Here is a 23,123-nt window from a genome sequence, read left to right on the forward strand (position 1 = left end):
TGCTTTGCAAGAGGCACTTTAGCAGAGGAGGAAGAGAAGAGCGAGGAAGGGCAGCAGCACGGAGGCACCGGGGCGGACGGCAGCGTTGCAGTGGGCTCGGTTGGAGCCGATGCAGGCGGCGTAAGCCATGGCGTGGGGGATGTAGTTCTGCTCGTGGACGCCGTGCAGGAGATGGGCCATGGGGCCGCGGGCGAAGACGGCCACGTCCTCCCCGCCGTGGGTCTCCTGGCGCAGGGGCACGGCTGATTGCGCCTGGTAGTCAGCGTGCGCTGGGGTAAAAGACAGCCCCAGATCAGTATAAGCAGTGAAAGGCACTGATTTACCCAGGTTGTTATGGTTTCAGGGGGTTTTGCCCCAAAACCCACTCACCGAAATCCACAGCGGAGACGTTTTCGCGCTCCCCTGCCACTATCTTATAGCCGGGGCCGTTGCCGTAGAGGATGGAGGTGAACGGTTTGCGGTCCACGTCGCTCTGCATCGGAGCCAGACCTGCCGGTGGCGGCACCATCAGCGCGATGGGGACATCCCCGCGTTGTCCCTGTGGTGTCTCCTCACCCCGTGCCCACCACGGACTCACCGAAGATGGGGTTCCCTCGCGGGGTGTAGCCGCCGAAGGTGAAGACGTGCGAGTGGTCGGCGGTGACCACGCTGAGCGTGTCCTGCACCGACGTGAGGCGAGTGGCCAGCCCGATGGCCCGGTCCAGCTCCACCGCCTCGTGCAGCGCCTGCTTTGCCTTCCCCTCGTGGTGCCCGTGGTCGATGCGGCCCCCTGCGGTACCCGGCACGGCTCAGCATCGCCCTCCATCCCCCTTTGACAGCCCTCATAACCCCCTTTATCCCACCTATGTATCCCCCTATCACCCCCTTATCCCCCCCTTGACATCCCCCATTGCCTGCTTATCATGCCTTTTGCATCCCCCATCCCCCCTTTTATCTCCCCCTTTTCATCCTCCACTGTCCCTTTATTCCCCACTTTATTCCCCCATCACTCCCTTTATCCCCGCCTTGACATCTCCATGGTCCCCATTATCTCACTGTTTATGTCCCTCTTTGTGCCTCCTTTATTCCCCCTTTGCATTTCCTTTAATCCCCCCTGAATATTACCCCTCTTCCTTTATCCTCCATCACCCCTCTTATTTCCCACTTTATCCCCCACTTTGCATCCCCCTTTATCCCCATCTCTTTGCATCCCCATCACCCTCCTTTTGACCCCCACATCCCCTCCACTCCCCTTTGCATCCCCATATTCCCCCTGTCCCACCTTCAACCAGGAGGAAGAACCCTCGGGGGTTTTTCTGGAGCATCCTGATGGCTACAGCCACCATCTCGGTGAGGGACGGATCCGTCTCATTGTTCCTGTCCAGCTCGTACACCATGTCACCCGGCTCAAAGAGGCCTGGGGACAATGACACTGCTGGGCACATCCTTTCCCCACCAGTAAACAAAAAAAGGCAGGGGACAGGACACACAGATCCAGCAGCACCGACTGCTTCTCCTGGCTCAGGCTACCGGATCCCCAATGCTTAGATAGGAGCCAGGGGATGCTCCCAGCCCTTCCTTCCTCCAGCCCAGCCGAACCCTGCATCCCGGGCTGGGGAATTGTGCCATGGGCTCCCAAAACCAGCCTGCATCCACAGGGAGGGGTATCAGCATCCCTGGGGGCGTAACAGCATCCCTTTGGGGTACCAGCATCCCCAGGGGAAGGTACCAACATGTTTAGGGGGTACCAGCATCCCCAGGGGAAGGTATCAACATGTTTAGGGGGTACCAGCATCCCCAGGGGAAGGTACCAACATGTTCAGCAGGTACCAGCATCCCCAGGGGAAGGTACCAACGTGTTCAGCAGGTACCAGCATCTCAAGGTGGTGTACCAGCATCTCGGGCGTAAAAGCATCCCTTTGGGGTACCAGCATCTTGGGGGTAAAAGCATCCCTTTGGGGTACCAGCATCTTGGGGGGCACCAGCATCCCTTGAAGGCAGCAGCATCCTTGGCTGGCCAGTCCAGCTGCCCCAGCACCACAGGCCAGGCCAGGGGTGCCTCCCCCCAGCACCCAGTTAAAGCCAGAGCACCCTTGGGTGCCAGGACTCACCCAGGAGGAAGTCGACACGGCTGAGGTTGAGCGCCAGCAGGTCCCTCCGGTGCCACACATACTTGGCAACCTGGGGACAGGCACGTTGTCACCTCCCCATCCCCTCAGCCAGCCCCGGGGCTGCTCTATCCCCCCTCTCCCCACAATATTCCATGCCCCAAACGGCTTTGTAGGGCCACAGTGGGGTATCCCCCCCCCCCAAGCAATGTCCCTGTCACCTTGCCAGGGGGCTTGGCCTCATACCACGCCTGGACGAGGTCCCTGCGGTCCAGGCGGGTGCCCCGGTGCTTGTCCTCATGGGGATATTCCACATCGCTGGCATTTTTAGGGAACATGTACTTCCTCCCCCCGCCCAGGATCACCTAAAAAAGATGGGGAAAATGCATTTTTTAAGTAATTTTTCAGTATTTTTCATCTCCCCCCCCCCCCCCCCCCCCCCCAATTGGGGTTTAATGGGAGAAAACCCCAAGGAGGCGATGTGGGATGTCCAGGAAAACCCTGGCATCATGTGGAACAAACACCCAAGGAATCTCACCCTGCTCAAAATAACCCGGAATCTCTTCCTATTAATTAAAACCAGGCCAAAAATACCCATCTCCAGCAGCAAGCTTGGCTTCTCCATGAGTTTTTGCTTTCCCCATCAGTGGGAGGGAGGGATGCTCCACAGTGGGATCCCCGCATGAACCCTCTGGGATGGAGCCTCATCCCGCGGCTCCCACTGTTTGCTTTGGAGCCTGATTTATTTGGCCTCTGTTATTTATAACCGAGCAGAGATTTTTAGGTCTTTTCTTTCATCCCCCCCTTTCTCCACGCAGAAGGTGAATTATAAAGCTGCAAAACACCAGTGCCAAAGTTATTAAGCCAAAAAAAAAAGGGACAAAAAAAAAAAAACCCTTTTCCCCACTATATAATTATTTCCAGCCTGGGACAGAGTTAAATTTATATTAAAGGGAAAAAAAAACAGGAGAAGAGGCTATTAAAGAGCGAAATAACAGGCTGAGATGTTTGGCTTTGGGGCTGGTTTGAAGGACACACAGTATTTATTTACAGGCTGCATTTCTATGTGGGTCTGGGCAGAACCGGGAGGGGATGCAGGGTTTGGGGCATGGGAAGGATGAGAATGGAGGGAGCTGATGCTCCCAGCCCTGTGTCTGATGGGGTCTGGTCACATATACACCCAATGGTGCTGAGCCCAGCCATGGGTGGTCCCGGTCCCACATCTGCTGAGGGTTTTGGTTCTGCACCCATGGGTGGTCTAGTCCTACATCTGCTGTGGATCCTGCCTTTTCACCCATGGGTGGTCCTGGTCTCACATGTACTGGGGGCTCTGGTTGTCTATTCATGGGTTTTCCTGGTCCCACATCTGCTGGAGGTTCTGGTTCTGCACCCATCCTAGTCCCGTATCTACTGGGGCTTCTGGCTTTTCACCCATGGGTTGTTCTGGTCCCATATTGACTGGGGACTCTGGCTCTGCACCCATAGGTGATCCTGGTCCCACATTTGCTGAGGGTTCTGGTTCTGCACCCATGGGTGATCCTGGTCCCACATTTGCTGAGGGTTCTGGTTCTGCACCCATGGGTGATCCTGGTCCCACATTTGCTGAGGGTTCTGGTTCTGCACCCATGGGTGGTCCTGGTCCCACATTTGCTGAGGGTTCTGGTTCTGCACCCATGGGTGGTCCTGGTCCTGCATTTGCTGGGGTTCTGGCTTTTCACCTGGTGGTCTCAGCCCAGCATCTTCTGGGGGTCCCAACTCTGCACCCATTGGTGGTCCTGGCCCCAATCCTGGCGCTGCACCCATGGGTGTTCTCAGCCCCACCTCTACTTGGGTGGTCCTGTCCTTGCACCCCCTCTGTCCTGGCTCTCCATCCACCAGTGGTTCCTGTCAAACACCTCCTGAGGGTCTCAGCCCTTCATGCATTGAGGGTCCCATTTACACCCCAGCTCCAGACCGCCCCATCCCACATCCCTGGTGGCCCCATCCCCATCCCTACCTCGATGTCGGGGATGTTCTCCACCAGCTGCCGGGCGATGTCCCTGCAGCCGCCCTCCAGCGCATCCGGGGGCATCTCCCCATCCGAGTACCAGTCGCGGTTGGCAGAGTGGGCATAGGCAGCGCTGGGCGTCGCGTGGGTCACCCGCGTGGTGGTGACGATGCCCACGGCCTTGCCTGCACCACGAGATCAGGGGTGATGGTGGCAACACCCCCAAACCCCAACCCTTTACCCCCCCCCAGACCCTCACCTGCATCCTTGGCCCAGCGGAGGATGGAGGTCACCTCCTGGCCCTTGGTGGTGTTGCAGCGGTCGCGGGTGACGCCGGCGCTGACACCCACTGTGCCCTCGTTGGCTTTGACACCGCAGAGGTAGGCGGTGGCTGTGCCCGCGCTGTCGGGTACCTGAGCGTTGGTGTTGTAGGTCTGCGATGGGGGGAGATAAAGAAACCACCATCAGCACCACCATCATCATCGTCATTGAATGGTTTGGGTTGGAAGGGACCTTAAAGCTCCTCCAGCTCCAACCCCTGCCACGGGCAGGGACCCCTTCCACCAGAGCAGCTTGCTCCAAGCCCCTGTGTCCAACCTGGCCTTGAACACTGCCAGGGATGTGTTCCTGGAAGTGTTTTAAGGACATCACCACCATCACCATCACCATCACCATCCTCCCAACCTTGGGGCTTCATCATCATAGAATTATAGAACGGTTTGGGTTGGGAAGGACGTTAACATCATCATCCCCACTCTGGAGCCCCCCTTCCCATGCCATTTGGCTGCACTGGACCCCCATCCCGCAGTGCATCCCTGTTGTGCCCATTGCCCCCCATTGCTCCCCCAGTGTGGTGGCACACCTCCCCTCACCACATCACGTAGCCCTTTTCCAGCCCATTTGGAGGCAGGGAAGGGGAAGCCACCGCCAGGAGCATCCTCTGCAGGGTGAGGGGGACCGGATTTCATGATTATCAGCCAAAAAAAAAGCCTTTTGTGCAAAATGACCCCAGGAGCAGGGTTTGTGTGTGTGCGTGTGTGAGCGTGTGTGTGTGTGTGTGTGTATGTGTGTGTGTGTGTGTGTGTATGTGTGCGCGCGTGTGTGCGTGTATGTGTGCATGTATGTGTGCGTGTGTGTGAGCATGTGTGTGTGCGTGTGTATGTGTGCATGTATGTGTGCGTGTGTGTGTGAGCGTGTGTGTGTATGTGTGCATGTGTGTGTGTATGTGTGCGGGTGTGGGTGTACGTGTGCATGTGTGTGTATGTGTGCGTGTGTGTAGGGTGTGTATGTATGTGTGTGTATGTGTGTGTAGGTGTGTGTGTGTGTGCAGGTGTGTGCACGCGTGTGTGTAGGTGTGTGTGCGTGTAGGTGTGCATGTGTGTGTAGGGGTGTGTGCATGTGTGTAGGCGTGTGTGCATGTAGGTGTGCATGTGTGTGTATGTGTGTGTGTGTAGGGGTGTGTGTGTAGGGGTGTGTGTAGGGGTGTGTGTGTGTATGTTTTCTGTGCGTGTAGGTGTGTATGTGTGTGTATGTGTAGGTGTGTGTGTGCATGTAGGTGTGTATGGGTGTGTGTGCGTGTGTGCTTATGTGTGCATGTGTGTATGTGTGTGTATGTGTGTGTGTGCGCGTGTGTATGTGTGTGTGTGTGTGTGTGTGTGTGTGTGTGCATGTGTGTATGTGTGTGTGTGTGTGTGTGCGTGTGTATGTGTGTGTGTGTGTGTGTGTGTGTGTGTGCATGTGTGTGTGTGTGTGTGTGTGTGTGTGTATGTGTGTGTGTATGTCTGTGTGTGTGTGCGTGCCCTGTGGCTTCCCACGTCCCCATCCTGCCCCCCCTGTTCCAGGCACAGCCCTGGCACGGCCGCGGGCACCAGCGCCAGCTCCTCCGGCCGCCCATGACCTCATTCCCACTCCAGGTCGATGCCGCCCGCCCGTGACCTTGGGGGGTGCGTGACGTGTGTGTGCCCCCCCAAACTCACTTTGGCCAAGGCCACGTATGGGAACTTGTCCATCTCCAGCAGGCTCTCCTCGCCCTTGCGATGCTGCAGCTGCCCCTTGAGGATGCGGGCGGCCGTGACGGTGGAGACCCCCATTCCTGCGGGATGGGGATAGGGACGGGACAGCTCAGCCCCTCCGGTGCCACCCGGTGCCATCCAGCACCCATTTACTGCACACAGCTTACGGTACTGCAAGCCCACTTTATGGTAGCGCGTGGTTTATCGCAGCACGTGATTTATTGAGAGCCCGGTTCATCCCAGCACCCAACTTATTGTGAGCCCGGTTTATCCCAGCACCCAGCTCACTGCAAATCCAGTTTATTCCAGCACCCAGCTCACTGCAAACCCAGTTTATTCAGCACCCAATTTATTGCAAATCCAGTTTACCCAGTACCCAGCTCACTGCAAGCCCAGTTTACCCAGCACCCAGCTCACTGCAAACCCAGTTTATCCCAGCACCCAGCTTATTGCAAACCCAGTTTATCCCAGCACCCAGTTTATTGCAAACCCAGTTTATCCCAGCAGCCAGTTTATTGCAAACCCAGTTTACCCCAGCACCCAACTTATTGCGAGCCCAGTTTATCCCAGCACCCAGCTCACTGCAAACCCAGTTTATTCCAGCACCCAACGTATTGCAAACCCAGTTTATCGCAACACCTGACTCACTGCAAGCCCAGTTTATCCCAGCACCCAGTTTATTGCAAACCCAGTTTATCCCAGCACCCAAGTTATTGCAAACCCAGTTTATCTCAGCACCCAATTTATTGCAAACCCAGTTTGTCCCAGCACTCAACTCACTGCAAGCCCGGTTTATTCCAGCACCCAACTTATTGCGAGCCCAGTTTATCTCAGCACCCAGCTCACTGCAAACCCAGTTTATTCCAGCACCCAACGTATTGCAAACCCAGTTTATCCCAACACCCGACTCACTGCAAGCCCAGTTTATCCCAGCACCCAGTTTATTGCAAAACCAGTTTATTCCAGCACCCAACATATTGCAAACCCAGTTTATCCCAACACCCAACTTATTGCAAACCCAGTTTGTCCCAACACCCAGTTTATTGCAAACCCAGTTTACTCCAGCACCCAACGTATTGCAAACCCAGCTCGTCCCAGCACCCAACTCACTACAAACCCAGTTTATCCCAGCACTCAACTCACTGCAAGCCCAGTTTATTCCGGCACCCAACTTATTGCGAGCCCAGTTTATCCCAGCACCCAATTTATTGCAAATCCAGCTTATCCCAGCACCCAGCTCACTGCAAACCCAGTTTACCCCAGCACCCAACTCACTGCAAGCCCAGTTTATCTCAGCACCCAACTTACTGCAAACCCAGTTTACCCCAGCACCCAAGTTACCCAGTTCATTGCACCCACTTTATTGCACTTTACCATAGAACCCTCTTTATTGCACCCACTTCACTGCACCCATATCATTGCAGCCCCAGCTCCTCTCTCCCCTTCCCCCCCTGCCCCATGGGTGCTCTGGTCTCACCGTCACCCAGGAAGAGGATGAGGTTCTTGGCCACGTTCTGGTTGAGGCGCTGGAGCCGCAGCGCCTGTTGCAGGGTCTCCTGTGCCTGCTCCCGCCAGTACTCGGGGTCCTTCTCAATCTCTGCGGGAGATCCCAGGCTCCATCGCACCCAATAGCGCCCACCTTTGGGGTGCTGCCCCCCCCCCCCAAACCTCACCTACCGGGGACCAGCGATGCCGAGCAGAGCTGGGTGAGGAGGAGGAGGAGGAGAAGCTTCATCCTGCGGTGCTGAGCGGGGCTGCAGAGCAGAGAGAGCTGCACGCAGCCCGTGCCTCAGTTTCCCCACCGAGACCTTTGCCCCCGGGCTCAGCCGAGCAAGGACAGAGGGAAAAGTCCTTCTCCGCGCCGTCACTGATTGTCACTGCTGTGACCCCCTGGGGACGTGCCACCAGCCCCATGGCTGTCCATGGGTGGGGGGCTATGGCACAGACCCCTATGTGCGTGCCCTGCAGCAGGGTCCCCATTGCACGTTAAGAGTCCCCACCACACGGTGTGTCCCATCCTGCACCCCCATCCTGTGCCCGCATCCCAATCCCATGTCCCCATCCATCCTGTGCCTGTGTCCCTGTCCCATGCCCATGTCCCCACCGCACACCCATGTCCCTATTGCATGTCCATGCCCCCAGCGCATCTCTGTGTCCCCATTGCACACACACCCCTGTCCCCATCCCCAGCCTGTATCCCCATCGCACATCCCCATCCCCATCACGTGCCTGTGTCCCTGTTGCATGTCTGACCCCATTGCACACCAGTGTCCCCATTGCACACTTGTCCCCATCGCACACCCATATCCCCATCCCATTTCCATGTCTCCATCACACCCCCATGTCCCTGTTGCACCCCCGTGTCCCCACCACACACCCTGTCCCTGTTGCACACCCATGTCCATGACCCTATTACACCTCCATGTCCCCTTTGCACCACCATGTCTCCATCCCATGTCCATGCCCCATTGCTCCCCCATGTCCCCATCGCACCCCCCATCTCCCTGTTGCACCTCCATGGCCCCATTCCCACGTCCATGTGCCCATCCCACCCCCATGTCCCTGTGCACACTCATGTCCCTCTTGCACCCCTATGTCCCCATTGCACCCCCAATCGCCCTGTTGCACCCCCATGTCCCCATTCCCATATCCATGTCCCCATCCCAGCCCCATGCCCCTGTGTCCACTCATCTCCCTGTTGCACACCTATGTCCCTGTTGCACCCCCATGTCCCCATTGCACCCTCATGTTCCTGTTGCACCCCTATGTCCCCGTTGCACCCCCATGTCCTCATCCCATATCCATGTCCCCATCGCACCCTCGTGTCTCTGTTGCACCCCCATGTCCCCATCCCCTGCTCATGTTCCCATTGCTCCCCCGTGTCCCCACTGCACCCCCCCTCTCCCTGTTGCACCCCCGTGTCCCCATCCCATATCCATGTCCCCATCGCACCCCCCGGCCCGATCCCCCAGCCCCACAGGGTCCCCCCTCCCCGGGGGGGGGATCCCCCCCACGTACCCGCACAAACTCGGGTGCCGGCACCACGTTCCTGCGGGGCGGCGGGAGGAGCCGGGCCGGGGGCGCAGCGAGCCCTTAAATCCCCCGCACCGGCCTTCGCCTCCTCCTCCTCCTCCCCTTCCTCCTCCCTCCCCCTGCAGCCAGCACGGGGAGCGGGGCGGGGGGGGGGGCAGGCAACAAACTGGGAGTACTGGTGCCCTCTGCCGGGTTATACTGGGAGGACTGGGGTGCCCCCAAGCCTGGCTGTGGGTGCTGAGCATCCCCCCCATCCACGCAGGGGGTGCACACGTGGGGGGGTGTTTTGCCGGATTTGGCACTATTTTCACCCAAAACGGGACAGCGACGCGAGCGTGGTTTGGGAAGGAGGGATGATGGGGGAGGGGGGGGGGTCCCCCCCGCCTCAGTTTCCCACCGCAGGCTGAGGCCGGGCACGGCTTTACTGTAGGTCCTACAACAAACCAGGCACTGCTGGAGGGGGCTCGCCCTCCCCTGCCTCAGTTTCCCCATGCCGGGGGGGTGTCTGCGGGGCTCCGTGTGCCCTGGAGCCGGGAGCGGGTCCCCAGGAGGTGGCGGTCTCGGCACACAAACCCGCTCCGAGAAAGCTTTTCGGGGGGGTGCCAGCGCCGCCCCGACGCCACGAGGATGGGCGAAGGTCCCTGCAGACCCCCCCCCCCATCATCCCTCAAGCAACCCCTCTCCCCGACCCTTTGCCCCCCCCCTTCCAAGTGCTTTCCCTGCCCAGCCCAGCGAAGCGATTCGCGGCCCCATGGGTGAGATGAGTGTGTCGGTGCTCAGCCCAGCGATGGGGCGAGGCGGTGGCACTGTGCGTGTGTGTGTGTGTGCCCCCCATCCCCGGTCCCCCCCCCCCCACATCGCAATGGGCTGTGGGGGTGTTTGTGTGCTCATTAAAAGCCTCGTTGGGAGAGACACAACCTGCGGCGCTCCTTGCTGCGTGTGCAAACGCATCGGGCTCGGACCCCGAGCCCCTTTGAGGGGCTGTTAAACACGGGGTGGGAGGGGGGGAAGCTGCAGCCCGAGGAGCACATTTGCACACTCGTGTGCTTGCACAACCGGATGCTCGCGCTAAACGCTCGCACGGCGCCCGCAGCGTTGCCCCCTTGCACGCCCCGCATCCCTTTGCACAAGCGGCGCTGCTTCATCGGGGCGATGCTTCCAGCAGCCCGAAGGGACGGGGACGGGGGAGAGCCCATGGGCACCCCTAAAATGGGGTCTGGGGCCCCCCGAAAGAGTTAACGGAGGCGCGCGGGGAAGCCCGTCCCTCCCGGCCCCATTGGTTTTCCCACCCCAGGTACATCCTCGCTCGTCACCCGCCGTCACCCTCTCGTAGGCCGCAGCGTAACGAGCGGCGCCGGGCTCGGGCTCGCCCCAGCGGGGGCCGGGACGGAGGGAGCGGGGTGTCACCATGGTGAGTGAGCGGGGGACCCCCCCCCCCCGGGACTCATCGGGGCTGGGGAGCTGGGGGGGATGCGTCCCCCATGGGATGCTGCGTTCCACGCCAAGGGACCCCCATGCACCCCACTAAGGGAAGGACATGCGCACCCATGGGGACCCCTATTGCACCCCGAGGGACTCCCATGGGATCCCCGCAGTTCACGCAGATGATCCCCATGGGACCCCCCATGCAACGCATGGGATCTCTCATTGCACCCCAAAAGACCCCCATTCCACTCTGAGGGACCCCAAAAGGGTCACCCATTGCACCCCGAAGCACCCCCATAGGATCTTCCATAGCACCCCCAGAGACCCTCACTGCACCCCAAAGACTCCCCCCTGCACCCCCATCGCACCCCTGGGTGCCCACCAAGAGCCTCCCTCCCCAGCCTGGTTTCCTTTGTGGGTTCCCTGAATGGGGACCCCAAGGGGGGTACCCCCTTCAAGCCACCCCCCCAGCATCCAGCCCTTGACCCAAACCACAGGGGTTCCCCCTGCATAGAAAGGGGTGCCCCCTTCAGCAGCACCCACTTTTGGGGGGGCTGCAAAGGGGGGGGTGTTTGCAAACAACCCCAGATTGAGCTCTTCCCCCCCCCCCCCCCTTATATTTATTTTGCAAACTTTAACCCTTTTCCACCCTTTTTAAGCTTTTTTTCCTTACCCACAATCAGGACCTCCCCCCCATCCAAACTGGGTGCCCGCCCCCCCAATTAACACCATCCCCCCTAATTAACACCAGGTGTTGCTAATAACCCCCTGGGCATCCTAATTAGAAGCCTGAGACTCAATGGGTGCCCACTTCAGGCCGTGGCGTTGGCACCCATGGGTGCTGGGAGGGGGGGGGGAAGAGGTCAGGGATGGGTGCTGCTCGGCTGGGGGGAGGGGGGGGAGCTTTGGGGGTACGGGGGTGACTGGGGGGGCTCGGGGCGCCGGGGCAGGCGGGGAAGCGCCATCGCGGCCGGAGCCGAGGTGGCCGCTCCGAAATGGCGCCCGAGCGGGAGCCGAGCGCAGCCGAACGCAGCCGAGCGCAGGCGGCTCGGGGCGCCCCGGTGCCGGGTGAGGGGCTCCGGTGCGGGGAGCGAGGGGGGGGGGAGCCGCACGGTGGGTGCCCCCCCCCCCCCCCGGTAACAGTGCTGGGGCCCTGCGGGCTCGGAGCACGTGGGGCTCATTGTTTAGGAGGCCAAGGGGTGGTTTGGGGGAAAAACGAGGGGTTTCAGGCCCCGTGAGGACTTTTATAACTTACAAAGTGAATGAAAATCCCTTGGATGGGGGTTAAAGTGTGGGTGCCCCCCCCCGCACCTTGGAATGCCCCCAACCCCCTTAAAGCTTTATTTATAACCTTTACTGGGATTTAAGCAAATAAAGCTGGGGGGGGGGGAACCAAAACGCACCCTGTTTTGACCCAAAAAACGGTGCTCCCGTGTTACAAGCTGGGGAGCACCCATGGGTGCCGCATTGCTCCGATGTCTCCAATGATGTGTGTGTTGGGGGGGGGGGGGGGGTATGGGTGCTAAAAATACCTCCCAGACCCAATTTCCCCCATATTAAGGATGCTGGGGGTTGATCCCGGTGCCCCCCCCCCCCCCCGGGGGTGTTCAAGCTTAGCTTGGATTCTCTGATGTCTAATATAGGGTTGAACCGGCACATCCCTAGTGAAAGGAAAAACGTGGGTTTTTTTCTCCATCTTTCCCTTTTCCCTGCTCTTTGCAGGCTCATGGGGGGGGGGGGATCGCTGGAAAAACTTCATTTCCTCAGGAAGCAGAGTGAAAGCTTTGGCCAGAAAGCTGGGACTCCAGGAGTTTGGTGCTGTTGGAGCTGAGGGGGGGGCTTCCTGGACACCCCCCCCTCCCCCCCCCCCAAATGAGCAGGGATTTGTGTCCAGAGCAGTTCCAGCCATGTGCAAAGTGTGAAAATAAGGGGAAAAAGTGAAAGGGCATGGAAAAAATACATCATTGAAGCCCCGGGTTCAGCAGCGATAGCATCTTGCAGTGAAAGGGTTTTCGTCTCCTGGTTCCAGGGCACCAGGGGGGGATTTTGGGGCTGGAAACAGAGCTTTTTGGTCAAGCAAGGAGAGAAACTGCTTTTTTCTTTTAACCCTTTCCCTTCGCCAGGTGGGTTTTGTGCCTGCTGAAACCCCAGGTTGTGATTTGGGATCCAGGGGTTAGGATGGGATTCGGTGTTAACTGCATGAGAGGAGGTTTGGGAAGGCCGGTAGTGGAAACAGGGCTGAGGACTGGGGCTTTCATTGCATGCTGAGGCATGCAGTGCTGGGTTCAGATCACCTCAGTGTCCCTTTGGGGACGATGGCAGCAGGATGGGGACATCCAGATGGGTGCAAACCCCAACCAGGCACTGCACTGGGGGTGAAGGGACGTGACCAGTGCCACTCGGCCCATCAGTAGCAGGGGTTGGGGTGGGTTTTGGGGTGCTTCCCGCCCTCGGTGGCAGGCAGAGGGTTGTTTTCCCTGGCTGGGTGACAGGGCTGTGCCAGGGGGGAAGGAAACAGCAGCATGATAAGGGCCGGCTGCCAACCCCTGAGGTTTCCCCTTGTTTTTCTGCTTGGAGATGAGATAAGAGCCAGGCACCAGCACAAGATAATGCCCTGGGGACAAGGAGCAGGGAGGGAGCCCGTCGGCAGCCTCAATTCAAGGTGCTGTCGCCTCTGGGTTCTCATAGGGACCTAATGGGGTGTTTCGGGGTGCGCACCATTCACAGGGTGTGGAGCACGAGCGAGATGGTAGTTTTGGGGTGAAAAGCCATTTTCCTCCATTCCCAGCCCTTCCCAGGTCCTGGGGCTCCCTGGCCCTGGGGTCCCTCACCCGGCTGCGGGGCTGGTGGAGGAGGAACCGGCTTTATTCCAGGCTGAACGGGAGGTTGCACAACCCGGCCCCGGGGGAACGTGAGGCGGGTTCGGGCTTTGCTCAGTCTTTGGCTCCAGCCCTCATTGCTTTCCATAACCTTCCTCCAGCGTTTGTTGAGTGCTTCACTACCCCGGAGCCGGTCGGGATTTAGCTCCCTCAAGGAGAAGGCGGCTTTAGAGGGTGCATATTCCTTCCTTACTCTCCTTCTTCCTCCTCTTCCTCAACCCCGAGCCACCGAACACCTCTGTTTGTCAATCCCCTGTGCAGATGTCGACCTACAAGCGGGCGACGTTGGACGATGAAGACCCCCTGGACTCCACTGGTGATGGTGATGGGTACCCCAACGGCTTCCAGGTAGGGCTCTATGTGTGTTTTTAGGGTTAAAAGGGAGGATTTTAGGTCCTGGTAAGCAGCAAAGGGGGTTGCTGAAGGGTTTTCCGCCTGGGACCAGCCTTTCTGTGGGGCAAAGTCCGGTCTGGGCAGAGCCATGTTGGCTCCCGCTGGCACCCAGAGCCTGTGGGTAATGTTCGCAGTGCCCCAGCACCCAGTTTTTCTGCCATCCAACCCCCTCCCCAGCATGTCCAGGCTGAGCAATTATGGTGGCAGTGGGAGCTTTGTCCCCATCCAAAAGGGATTAGGTTAATTCCTCCCCAGGTAGCAGAAAAGCAGCTTAAAAAGGGCTGAGGGTGGCAAGAAAAAAACCCCACTGCAGCCAGCGTGCCAGCTCTGGCACTGGAGCGATGCTCTTGGTGCTGGCCCCACTGCCAGCCCCATCGTTCTGTGCCTGGAATGGTGCTTTCTGTCCCCAAACCAGCGCTCTGCTGTGTTTGTACTTTCCCAACGGGGCCGTCTCCGCTCGCCGGCGCATCGGGATGTTTCCTGGGGATGTTTTTCGGCCGAGTGGGAGTATCCTGTTAAGGCATTTCCCGCCGCCGCCGCAGCCCCCACCCTGTCCCAGGGCCGGCAGCAGGGACAGGGACGCCCGGGGGGTTACGGCCGTGCTCAAGGAGGGGTTCGGGGTGGCACAGGGTAGCAGGTGAGCCTCCCGAAACGCTCACCCCGCTCCCTTTCCTGCCATTGTGCCGCCCTTCCTGGCCAGTTTCTGGAAGGCAGCTGCCGCCTTTCCCAGGCCGAACCGCGCCGGATCCTTCGCCAGGAGCCAAGCTCGTGCCGTGGGCTGTAGGAAGCAGAATGTGGGATGTGTCGGTGGGGTTTTCCAGCGGTGGGGAAAGGACGTTGCTCTTCCCCCAGGTGAACTTCCGCGGCTCGAGGAGCGCCCCAGGGTGCTGGGCTGAGCGGACGCGCGCCGAGAAGCAGCTCGTGGTGCTGGTGGGGGTGCTGGGGGCCGTGCTGGTGGCGTGTCTGCTGGGTCTCATCTTCCAGTACAGAGCCCGTAAGTCCTCGCACCGTGCAGGGATCCTACCCCCTTGAGCAGGGTGGGATGCTGGGGGGGGTTCCCTGGGATGGGATGCTCGGGTGTAGGATGGGATGCTCCCCTGCATCCTTTATCGTGGAGTGTGATGCTTGAGCACAGGATGGGGTGCTTGCCTGAATCCTTCATCCCAGGGTGGGATGTTTGGGCACTGGGCAGAATGCGTAGGGAGAGAATGGGGTTCTTACCTGCATCCCTTGCCATGGAATGGGATGAGCAGGCAGGATGCCTAGCATGGGACAGGATGCTGGTCTGTATCGTCCTGGAGTGGAATGTTACGGTACAGGGCAGGATGATTGGGCACCAGATGGGATGTTTGCCCACATCTTCTATAGAATCCCAGACTGGTTTGGATTGGAAGGCACCTTAAAACTCATCCAGTTCCAACCCCCTGCCACGGTCAGGGACACCTTCCACTAGAGCAGGTTGCTCCAAGCCCCATCCAACCTGGCCTTCATCATGGGGCATGATGCTCCCTGGTGAAGGCCATCATACCACGATGGAGGAGCTGAACCATCATTCCCACCCGCAGGGACGCCGGCCGTGTGCCTGTCAGAAGCTTGCATCTCCGTCACCAGCTCCATCCTCAGCTCGCTGGACCAGGCCGTGAATCCCTGCGAGGACTTCTTCAGCTATGCCTGTGGGGGCTGGATCAAGGCCAACCCCCTCCCCGATGGCCACTCGCGCTGGGGCACCTTCAACAACCTCTGGGAGCACAACCAGGCCGTCATGAAGCATCTGCTGGGTGAGTACATGGGAGCGGTGGGACCTGCGGTGTTAAGGAGCCCCATTAGGTCTGGGGATGCCAAAAACATGCCCGTGGGGATGTCAGGTTGGACTTAAATCCCAGTGTCAAACCAGTGACGCATGTGCTGCAAGGACATTGGGAAGCAGATCCTGGCTGTGTTTGCTCTCCTGGCTGCCCCTGGGATTTGTGATCATGATGTTGCAGCTCTTTGGTGCCGAGTATGGGAAGGGTTCTGGCCCTGGTTCTGCAAACCTGTGGTGGTGTTCCCAGGAGCTCTGAAATTCAGGATTTGCACCCCAGACTGCTTCCAGAGGATGTAACATCCCAATATCACCCCAAGGATATGGTTTTTTGTTCTCCCTGCTCCATCTTCCAGCCTTGTGAGTGGCTTTTGAGGGGGGGGGCTGGCTGCCAATCTGGCCAGTTTTTGGGACCGAAGCTCCCTCAGCAGAGGGAGGATCCCAGGCTCAGCCTCTGCGTGCGAGCACCAAAGCAGGGTGGCTTATCCAGGCGACCGGCGGGGACGGTTTGTTCAAGCTTTGAGCAAACAACTGGCTCCTTATCAGCACTTTCCACCATGCTGGGGCTGGTTATCTGGAAAGAGAAGGTTTGGGAAGAGTGTTGTCTTTTGGGAGAAGGGGGGGGGGGGGAGTGCGGGAACGGCTTCATCCCAGCTCTTCCTGCAGAAATCTGGTGCTGGTTTTACTGGGAGAAGGGACCAGGCCTCCAGCCAAGTGGTCGCGCTCGGCATTTCCTTGAATTCCTTGGAGCTGAGGGACCTTTAGTTAATAAACCCACACAGCTGGGAAGCCAAAGGTGCAAGCTGTGTCATGAGGAACATCAGATAATAAAAACCAAACCTCTGGGGAGGCAGAAATTTGGGGGGGGTGGGTAGGGATAAAAGGTTGGGTTTGGAGGAGGAGGAGAAAAATGGCTTTATTGTTCCTGCCTGCAGGAATAAATAATATCAGGCTGGGGAGCACTGGAACAGGGGCAAGGGCAGCGCAGGGGGGCTGGGAGATGGTGGGAACATCAGAGCTGCTGGAAAAGTGCTTTTTTGTTTTCCCTTTCTTTATCTTCCTGCTCCAAGGAGCCAGAGCAGTCGCTGCGGGTGGGAAAGGAGATGTGGGCAGGAGGCCAGGAAGGGGCTGGGGGCCATGGGAAGCTTTTGGAGGCACAGAGGGGACCGCCAGGGCAAACCTCAGTTTGGTTTTGCCCAAATGGGGCTGAATATTTCTCTGGTGGGAAAGTGGGGGCTCTGTGCCCATGGGGGGGCTGGATGCCCATCCCTGGGGACCTCCTGTGAGCTCCCCCCCGGGTACCTCCTGCAGAAAACACCACGGCCAATGTGTCGAGCGAGGCGGAGCGCAAGGCACAGCGTTACTACCAAGCCTGCATGAACGAGAGCAAGATCGAGGAGCTGCGCGCCAGCCCGCTCATGGAGCTCATCGAAAAGGTTCAGACCCTTCCTTGGGGAAAAGCTGTCTCCCCTCTGCACAAGGGGGGGAAAAGCTCATTTGTGGGCAGTCCCAGCACACTCCAGACCCCATTCTGGGTGCTTCCGAGGGAAGAGCATCCCCCAGAGGAGGCAGGCAGAGAGAGGCAGGGATTTATCATAGAATCCCAGACTGGTTGGGGTTGGAAGGGACCTTAAAGCTCATCCAGTTCCAACCCCTGCCACGGGCAGGGGACCCCTTCCACTAGAGCAGCTTGCTCCAAGCCCCTGTGTCCAACCTGGCCTTGAACACTGCCAGGGATGGGGCAGCCACAGCTTCTCTGGGCACCCTGTGCCAGCGCCTCAGCACCCTCACAGGGAAGAGCTTCTTCTTAAGATCCTGCCTAATATCTACAGGCATAGATTTATAGACAGCTCGTGCCACTCCTGGGCTTTTGAGCCCCATTGAGAGATGTTTTCCCCCAGGACAGGTATTAGGTGGATATCGGAGAAATTCAAAGTGGTTTTTCCTTACCCAAAATCCTTTTGCTGTCTCTCCCCAGCTGGGTGGCTGGAACATCACAGGTCCATGGGCCGGTGACAACTTCAATGCGACGCTGCGGGAGGTGACGGCGCATTACCGCACCTCACCCTTCTTCTCCGTCTACGTCAGCGCCGACTCCAAAAACTCCAACAGCAACGTGATCCAGGTGGATCAGTCTGGGTTGGGCCTGCCATCACGGGATTACTACCTCAACAAGACAGAGAATGAGAAGGTAAGGTTGGTGGAGGAAAAGTGGATTTGAGGGGAGGTGCCATGGGTGAGTGGCACCCACCATGCTGATCCCCCCCTGTCCTACGGTGTAGGTGCTTGCTGGGTACCTGAACTACATGGTGCAGCTGGGGATGTTCCTGGGAGGCACTGATGAGGAGTCAACTCGGCAGCAGATGCAGCAGATCTTGGACTTTGAGACAGCGTTGGCCAACATCACCATCCCGCAGGAGAAGCACCGCGATGAAGAGGTCATCTACCATAAAATGACAGCTGGAGACCTAAAGGTAGGGGTGGAGTTGGTGAGCATCCCTGCTCCACCGTGGTTTGGGAAGTGGAGGGGATGGGGGCAGGCGACGCAGCTCCTCTGAGGAAGCCTGACACAGCCTGGGAGGCTCTTATGCAATGGCTTGGCCCATGTCCTCCTTGGGGAATCCCACCCTGACCTGTTCCTACAGCCTCCGGACCACCCCTGCGGCTGGTGGCCATCCTTCTGTGGCACTGCTGCCTATGGACACCAGCCCGGTCACCTCCCCACATCCCCAGAGGGGCCCTAATGGGTTGTGACAACATCTCTGACACCTGCCCCACTTTCTTTTCCTTTGTGGAAGGAAATTGTTTACTCCTCTCTGACCTTTTGAGGCTGCTGCTGCTATGGGAACTGGCCTCTTCAAATTCAGCTGAATCCCTCTAATTGGGGCTGATGCAACCGTCTCCAGCTCGGAAAGGAGTTGCCACCCTGCTTTGATGGGTTTTGGGTCCATAGCAGTGCCATGGCTTTTGCAGGAGCTGGCACCAGCAGTGGACTGGATGCCCTTCCTCAGCACGGTGTTCTACCCTGTGGAGCTCAATGAGTCTGAGCCTGTCGTGGTCTATGCCAAGGAGTACCTGGAGCAGGTCTCTGACCTCATCCTGGCCACAGATAAATGGTGAGAGCCCCCAGCCCGCATGGAGAGCGCGCAGGGTGGGCAGGAACATCCCAGTGCTCACTCACCACCTCTTGCTGCAGTCTCCTCAACAACTACATGATCTGGAACCTGGTGCGGAAAACCAGCCCCTTCCTCGACCAGCGCTTCCAGGATGCTGAGGAAAAATTCATGGAAGTGATGTATGGGACGAAGAAGGTGAGTGTGGAGCCCCCAGTGCTCCCACATCACCATTAAAATGGTGACAGCTTTGTAAACCAAGCCCTTGTCATGTTGTATTCAAAAGATAGAGGTGTGGGGCAGCTCCAGCACAGGCATGTGGACCTCACCTCTTGGCAGGGCAAGGGGGTGGGAAGGTGAGGGGCTTTGGCTGTGCCACCACTGATGCTCACCTCTGTCCCATGCAGACCTGCCTCCCGCGCTGGAAGTTCTGCATCAGTGACACGGACAACAACCTGGGCTTCGCCCTGGGGGCCATGTTCGTCAAGGCCACCTTTGCCGAGGACAGCAAGCAAGTGGTACGTCCCCCATGTGGGTCCCAGTGCCAGGAAAGCCACCACGATGGTGGAACCACTGGGGCAGATGCTGTTTCTCTGTCCACCTTAATTTGTTCACTGTACATCTGCATTTGCTGGGGTTTCATTGGTCCACATTCCATCTCGGCCTCCCAGCCTCTTCCTCCCCACCGGTGCGAAGGGTCCTTGACCTCTCTGAGGTGGGAGGCCAGCTCTGGACCAACACTGCTGCCTTGTTTTGTCCAGGCAGAGGAAATGATTGCAGAGATTAAAACAGCCTTCGAGGAGAGTCTGGAGACCCTGCAGTGGATGGATGAAGAGACAAGGAAATCAGCCAAAGAGAAGGTGAGGCGTGGGCAGCAGTTGCAGAAGAGGGTGGTGATGGAGGATGGTGGAGCTGGGCGAGTCTGTCCTTCCACCCCTGGCACCAAAAGCACTTTGGTCCTTGTCACCCCACCAGGCAGATGCCATCTACAACATGATTGGCTACCCCAAGTTCATCATGGACCCCAAGGAGCTGGATAAAGTCTTTAATGATGTGAGTTGGTCGGATATGCCCCTTGGGTCTCCTGTTCCCCACTCCACTAGAACCTGCAGGATGTGCCCATCACTGCAGGCCTAGGTTTCATCCTGAAGGGTCTCACTGATGCCCTTGGCCCTTCTCGGGGGGGCTTCCTGGAGAGCTGTGCCCCAGCCCTGGGGTGGCTGGGGCTCTCGGGATCCCTGCCTGGGAAGAGGAGGAGCTGGTTTCCGTAATGGTGATTCACTGTCCTCTTGAGACTCCAGATGTGGGAGAGGAGGAGAAACAAGAGCGGCTGTAACTCAGCTGGCTCTGAAGGCTCAGACATGACCATGGAGGGAGGAGCGGGGCTGGGTGGTCACCACACACTACTCATGCCCTGCTCTCTTGCAGTACGAGGCTGTATCTGACCTCTACTTTGAGAACGTCATGCAGTTTTACAACTTCTCAGCCAGGGTCACTGCTGACCAGCTCCGAAAACCACCGAACCGGGACCAGTAAGTCCTCTGCTCCGCTTCCCTATTGTGCCCAGCAGGGAATAGCACTAGGATTTGGTGTCCACCAGCCTGTGTTGGTTTGGGGGAGTTAAGTTTGGGCTGATGGCTTTGAATTACGGTAAGTGGATGGTGTTGGAGCAAACATCAGTGATGGGTTTATGCAGCCACGTTGTCCGTGTCTCTACAGGTGGAGCATGACACCACCAACGGTCAATGCGTACTACTCTCCCACCAAGAATGAGATTGTCTTCCCTGCTGGCATCCTCCAGGCCCCTTTTTACACACGTGCATCTCCCAAGTAAGAGCCTATGGAAACCAGGGAGGGCAGGATTCCCAAATATCCTCTGGTTCCAACATTTGAGGCTCAATTTCAAGGCTGTGGGAAGCAGCAGCTGCTCTCTAAACCTCAGCATCGCCTCCTTGCAGGTCGCTGAATTTCGGTGGGATCGGTGTGGTGGTGGGCCATGAGTTGACACATGCCTTTGATGATCAAGGTACGGCCAGGGCCAGGCAGATGGGCTGCAGGAGGGGTGGCCAGTGAGGTGATGAAGGATCTGTTGTGGTTTTGGCAGGCCGGGAATACGACAAGGATGGCAACCTGCGTCCCTGGTGGAAGAACTCCTCAGTGGAGGCCTTCAAGCGTCAGACAGCATGCATGGTGGAGCAGTATGGCAACTACACCATCAATGGAGAGGCTGTCAACGGCAAGCAAACCCTTGGGGAGAACATCGCTGACAACGGGGGCCTAAAGGCTGCCTACAGGGTAGGGCTGTGGGGCTGAGGAGGTGTGTGGGGCATGGTGTGGTGGGATTGGTGATGTCCTCTGAGCCTGCTGTCCTCCAGGCATATCAAAACTGGCTGAAAAAGAATGGGGATGAGGAAACCCTCCCAACGCTTGGCCTCACCAACAACCAGCTCTTCTTCGTTGGCTTCGCACAGGTAGGTCACTTGGTGGTGGGCAGGAGGGGTGGACACATAGGTCTGTGGGGAATGGAAGCTTGTCCAGATCATGATGGGAGGATGTGATGGCAAAACCCGAGATGCTGAGCCAGATTAGGGTGAGACAAAGCTGGAGCTCCATCTTCCTGGTGTCCGTCATGGAATCGGGGAGGTCCAGTCTGGCACCAAGCAGGGCCCTATGGATGCAGACACTGGCACTGGTGCCTCTTGCCCTCATTTGCAGGTGTGGTGCTCGGTTCGCACGCCGGAGAGCTCACACGAGGGGCTCATCACTGACCCCCACAGCCCCTCGCGATTCCGGGTCATCGGCACCGTCTCCAACTCCCAGGAATTTGCGGAGCATTTCAGCTGCCCCCTTGGCTCCCCCATGAATCCCTCCAAGAAATGTGAAGTCTGGTGATGGGCGAGTGCCTGGAGGGAACCGGCTGCTTCATCTGATGGCTGAATTTCCCAGGTCCTTTTGAGAGGCACAAACCACTTCTCCATGCAAGGAACTGCCCAGCTCTCAGCCGGAGCAGCGCCCACATTCCCGGGATCATCCGAGCTTCATTCACTGTGAAACTCCTTCATCCCCTCGCTCGATTGTGGAATGACTTCCACTTGAGGGTCTCTTCTTCCCCACCATGACTGGGCCATGTGTCCAGGCACGTGTCCATGGGCACTACCCTGTATAGTGCTCCAGCCTGACCCAGCATCCCAGCAAATTCCTCATTTCCGGAGGTGATAAAGGGATCCCATGGCGCCGGCAGGTTTGGCTGTGTGTCTGAATGCACCCGATGGACCTTCCTCTCTCCAAAGATGCGCACATGAGGATGGAAAATATTTTAAGATATATTTTTTGGGGGAGGGGCAAATATCTCTATTTTTTTCATGCCTTGTGGAATACACTGGAAAATTTCAGGGAAAATGCATTTAAAAGCCTTTTTTTGTTGTTTTTGTTTGTTTGTTTGTTTTCTTTTTTAAGTAAAAGATGAGTATATTTATTAATTCTTTTTTACTCAGTGCAGCTGGAGGTGCAGCACCCTGTGGTGACAGTGACTGGGGACAGGCTCTCTGCTGGTGAAGCTGGATGGGGCTGTGGATGCAACTACCCAGCCCTGGATCTTGGTTTCTCTGGGAGGGACTGTCCTTGAACGATGCTGATGGGGACACTGGGGACAGGGCTGGAGGATGCTGCAGGGCAGAGGCTCTGCTGCAGCTCCTGGGATTAGCTTTCATTTCAGAGGGACAAGCTGGCGTGCCAAAGGTGTCACCGAGGTGGTGACTGTGGGTGAAGCACCCGGAGCGCCCTCCTGTCCCCTCTGAAGTGAGCTCAGCCGTGAGTTCCTGCCCCAAAAGCTTCCCCAGACAAGTGCAGGTGGTTCCTGCTGCTCCTTTGTGCTCTGCTGTGCCCAGCCTCTATACTGGGAAACTGCAAACCCCAAAATCACCCCTTGGCCCCAAACCTCCGTCCTTCCATGGCCGGTTTGGCACTGGGATGGGGGCAAGGGGCTTTTGTAAGGGTTATTTGTAATGTTCTTTTTGCAGTTTTAAGAGGAAACCACTGACAGTAGCTCAGGTGCTGCGTGTTGTCTCGTGGGGCACCTTCTTGCAAAGCTGTAGAGGGATTTTTAATATTTATATGTAAAAGGAAGGACGGGGGGAATTTTTTTGTAACTATTTTTTCACCCTACATGTGGGGCTTATCATTATTGAAATAATAAATACTTTTTACTTGGGCTGGAGCTGCTCATGACTTGTTTTATTTCTGATAGCAGGAGGTTTGCATCCCTTTTTCTGCATTTTAATCCCTGTCCACACCACGGGGACCATCCCATGCTGCCAAAACCGAGCCCAGGAGGCTTTTCCCAGCCTGAGCTTCTGTCTGCTGCTTCTCTTGGAGGCTGAAGTGAAGCTTTTGT

General features: G+C 57.8%; 2 protein-coding genes across 5 annotated transcripts; one reads left to right on the forward strand and one right to left on the reverse strand.

The window, feature by feature from the left end:
* Positions 1 to 9,228, reverse strand: ALPL (alkaline phosphatase, biomineralization associated). Of its 2 annotated transcripts, none has more exons than XM_057398546.1 (12): positions 9,105 to 9,228; positions 7,764 to 7,840; positions 7,564 to 7,683; positions 6,051 to 6,166; positions 4,334 to 4,508; positions 4,084 to 4,259; positions 2,309 to 2,452; positions 2,091 to 2,160; positions 1,262 to 1,396; positions 578 to 769; positions 370 to 489; positions 1 to 269 (listed from the first exon to the last, which is right to left on the reverse strand). In XM_057398546.1, the coding sequence occupies exons 2-12, from the start codon at positions 7,819 to 7,821 to the stop codon at positions 19 to 21; spliced, it is 1,557 nt and encodes a 518-aa protein (XP_057254529.1). In that variant the 5' UTR covers positions 7,822 to 7,840; positions 9,105 to 9,228; the 3' UTR covers positions 1 to 18. The 2 variants fall into 2 exon arrangements, with proteins under 2 accessions (XP_057254529.1, XP_057254530.1); XM_057398547.1 differs by having other exon boundaries at positions 7,764 to 7,953; positions 9,111 to 9,209.
* A 1,145-nt stretch (positions 9,229 to 10,373) lies between these two features.
* ECE1 (endothelin converting enzyme 1) lies at positions 10,374 to 22,940 on the forward strand. 3 transcript variants are annotated; one of them, XM_057398565.1, is made up of 18 exons: positions 10,374 to 10,530; positions 13,685 to 13,771; positions 14,669 to 14,810; positions 15,382 to 15,594; positions 16,929 to 17,053; positions 17,596 to 17,808; positions 17,900 to 18,091; positions 18,591 to 18,733; positions 18,814 to 18,928; positions 19,138 to 19,248; positions 19,492 to 19,590; positions 19,706 to 19,783; positions 20,159 to 20,262; positions 20,450 to 20,560; positions 20,689 to 20,756; positions 20,835 to 21,025; positions 21,106 to 21,201; positions 21,446 to 22,940. In XM_057398565.1, the coding sequence occupies exons 1-18, from the start codon at positions 10,528 to 10,530 to the stop codon at positions 21,620 to 21,622; spliced, it is 2,268 nt and encodes a 755-aa protein (XP_057254548.1). In that variant the 5' UTR covers positions 10,374 to 10,527; the 3' UTR covers positions 21,623 to 22,940. The 3 variants fall into 3 exon arrangements, with proteins under 3 accessions (XP_057254548.1, XP_057254550.1, XP_057254549.1); XM_057398567.1 differs by lacking the exon at positions 10,374 to 10,530 and adding an exon at positions 13,188 to 13,206; XM_057398566.1 differs by lacking the exon at positions 10,374 to 10,530 and adding an exon at positions 13,354 to 13,597.
* The last annotated feature ends 183 nt before the right edge of the window (positions 22,941 to 23,123 follow it).

The sequence above is a fragment of the Pezoporus wallicus genome, unplaced genomic scaffold (assembly GCF_028554395.1).
Source record: "Pezoporus wallicus isolate ANWC-B61680 ecotype Strahan unplaced genomic scaffold, APGP_CSIRO_Pwel_v1 contig_14383, whole genome shotgun sequence".
In the NCBI taxonomy this organism is placed as follows: domain Eukaryota; kingdom Metazoa; phylum Chordata; class Aves; order Psittaciformes; family Psittacidae; genus Pezoporus; species Pezoporus wallicus.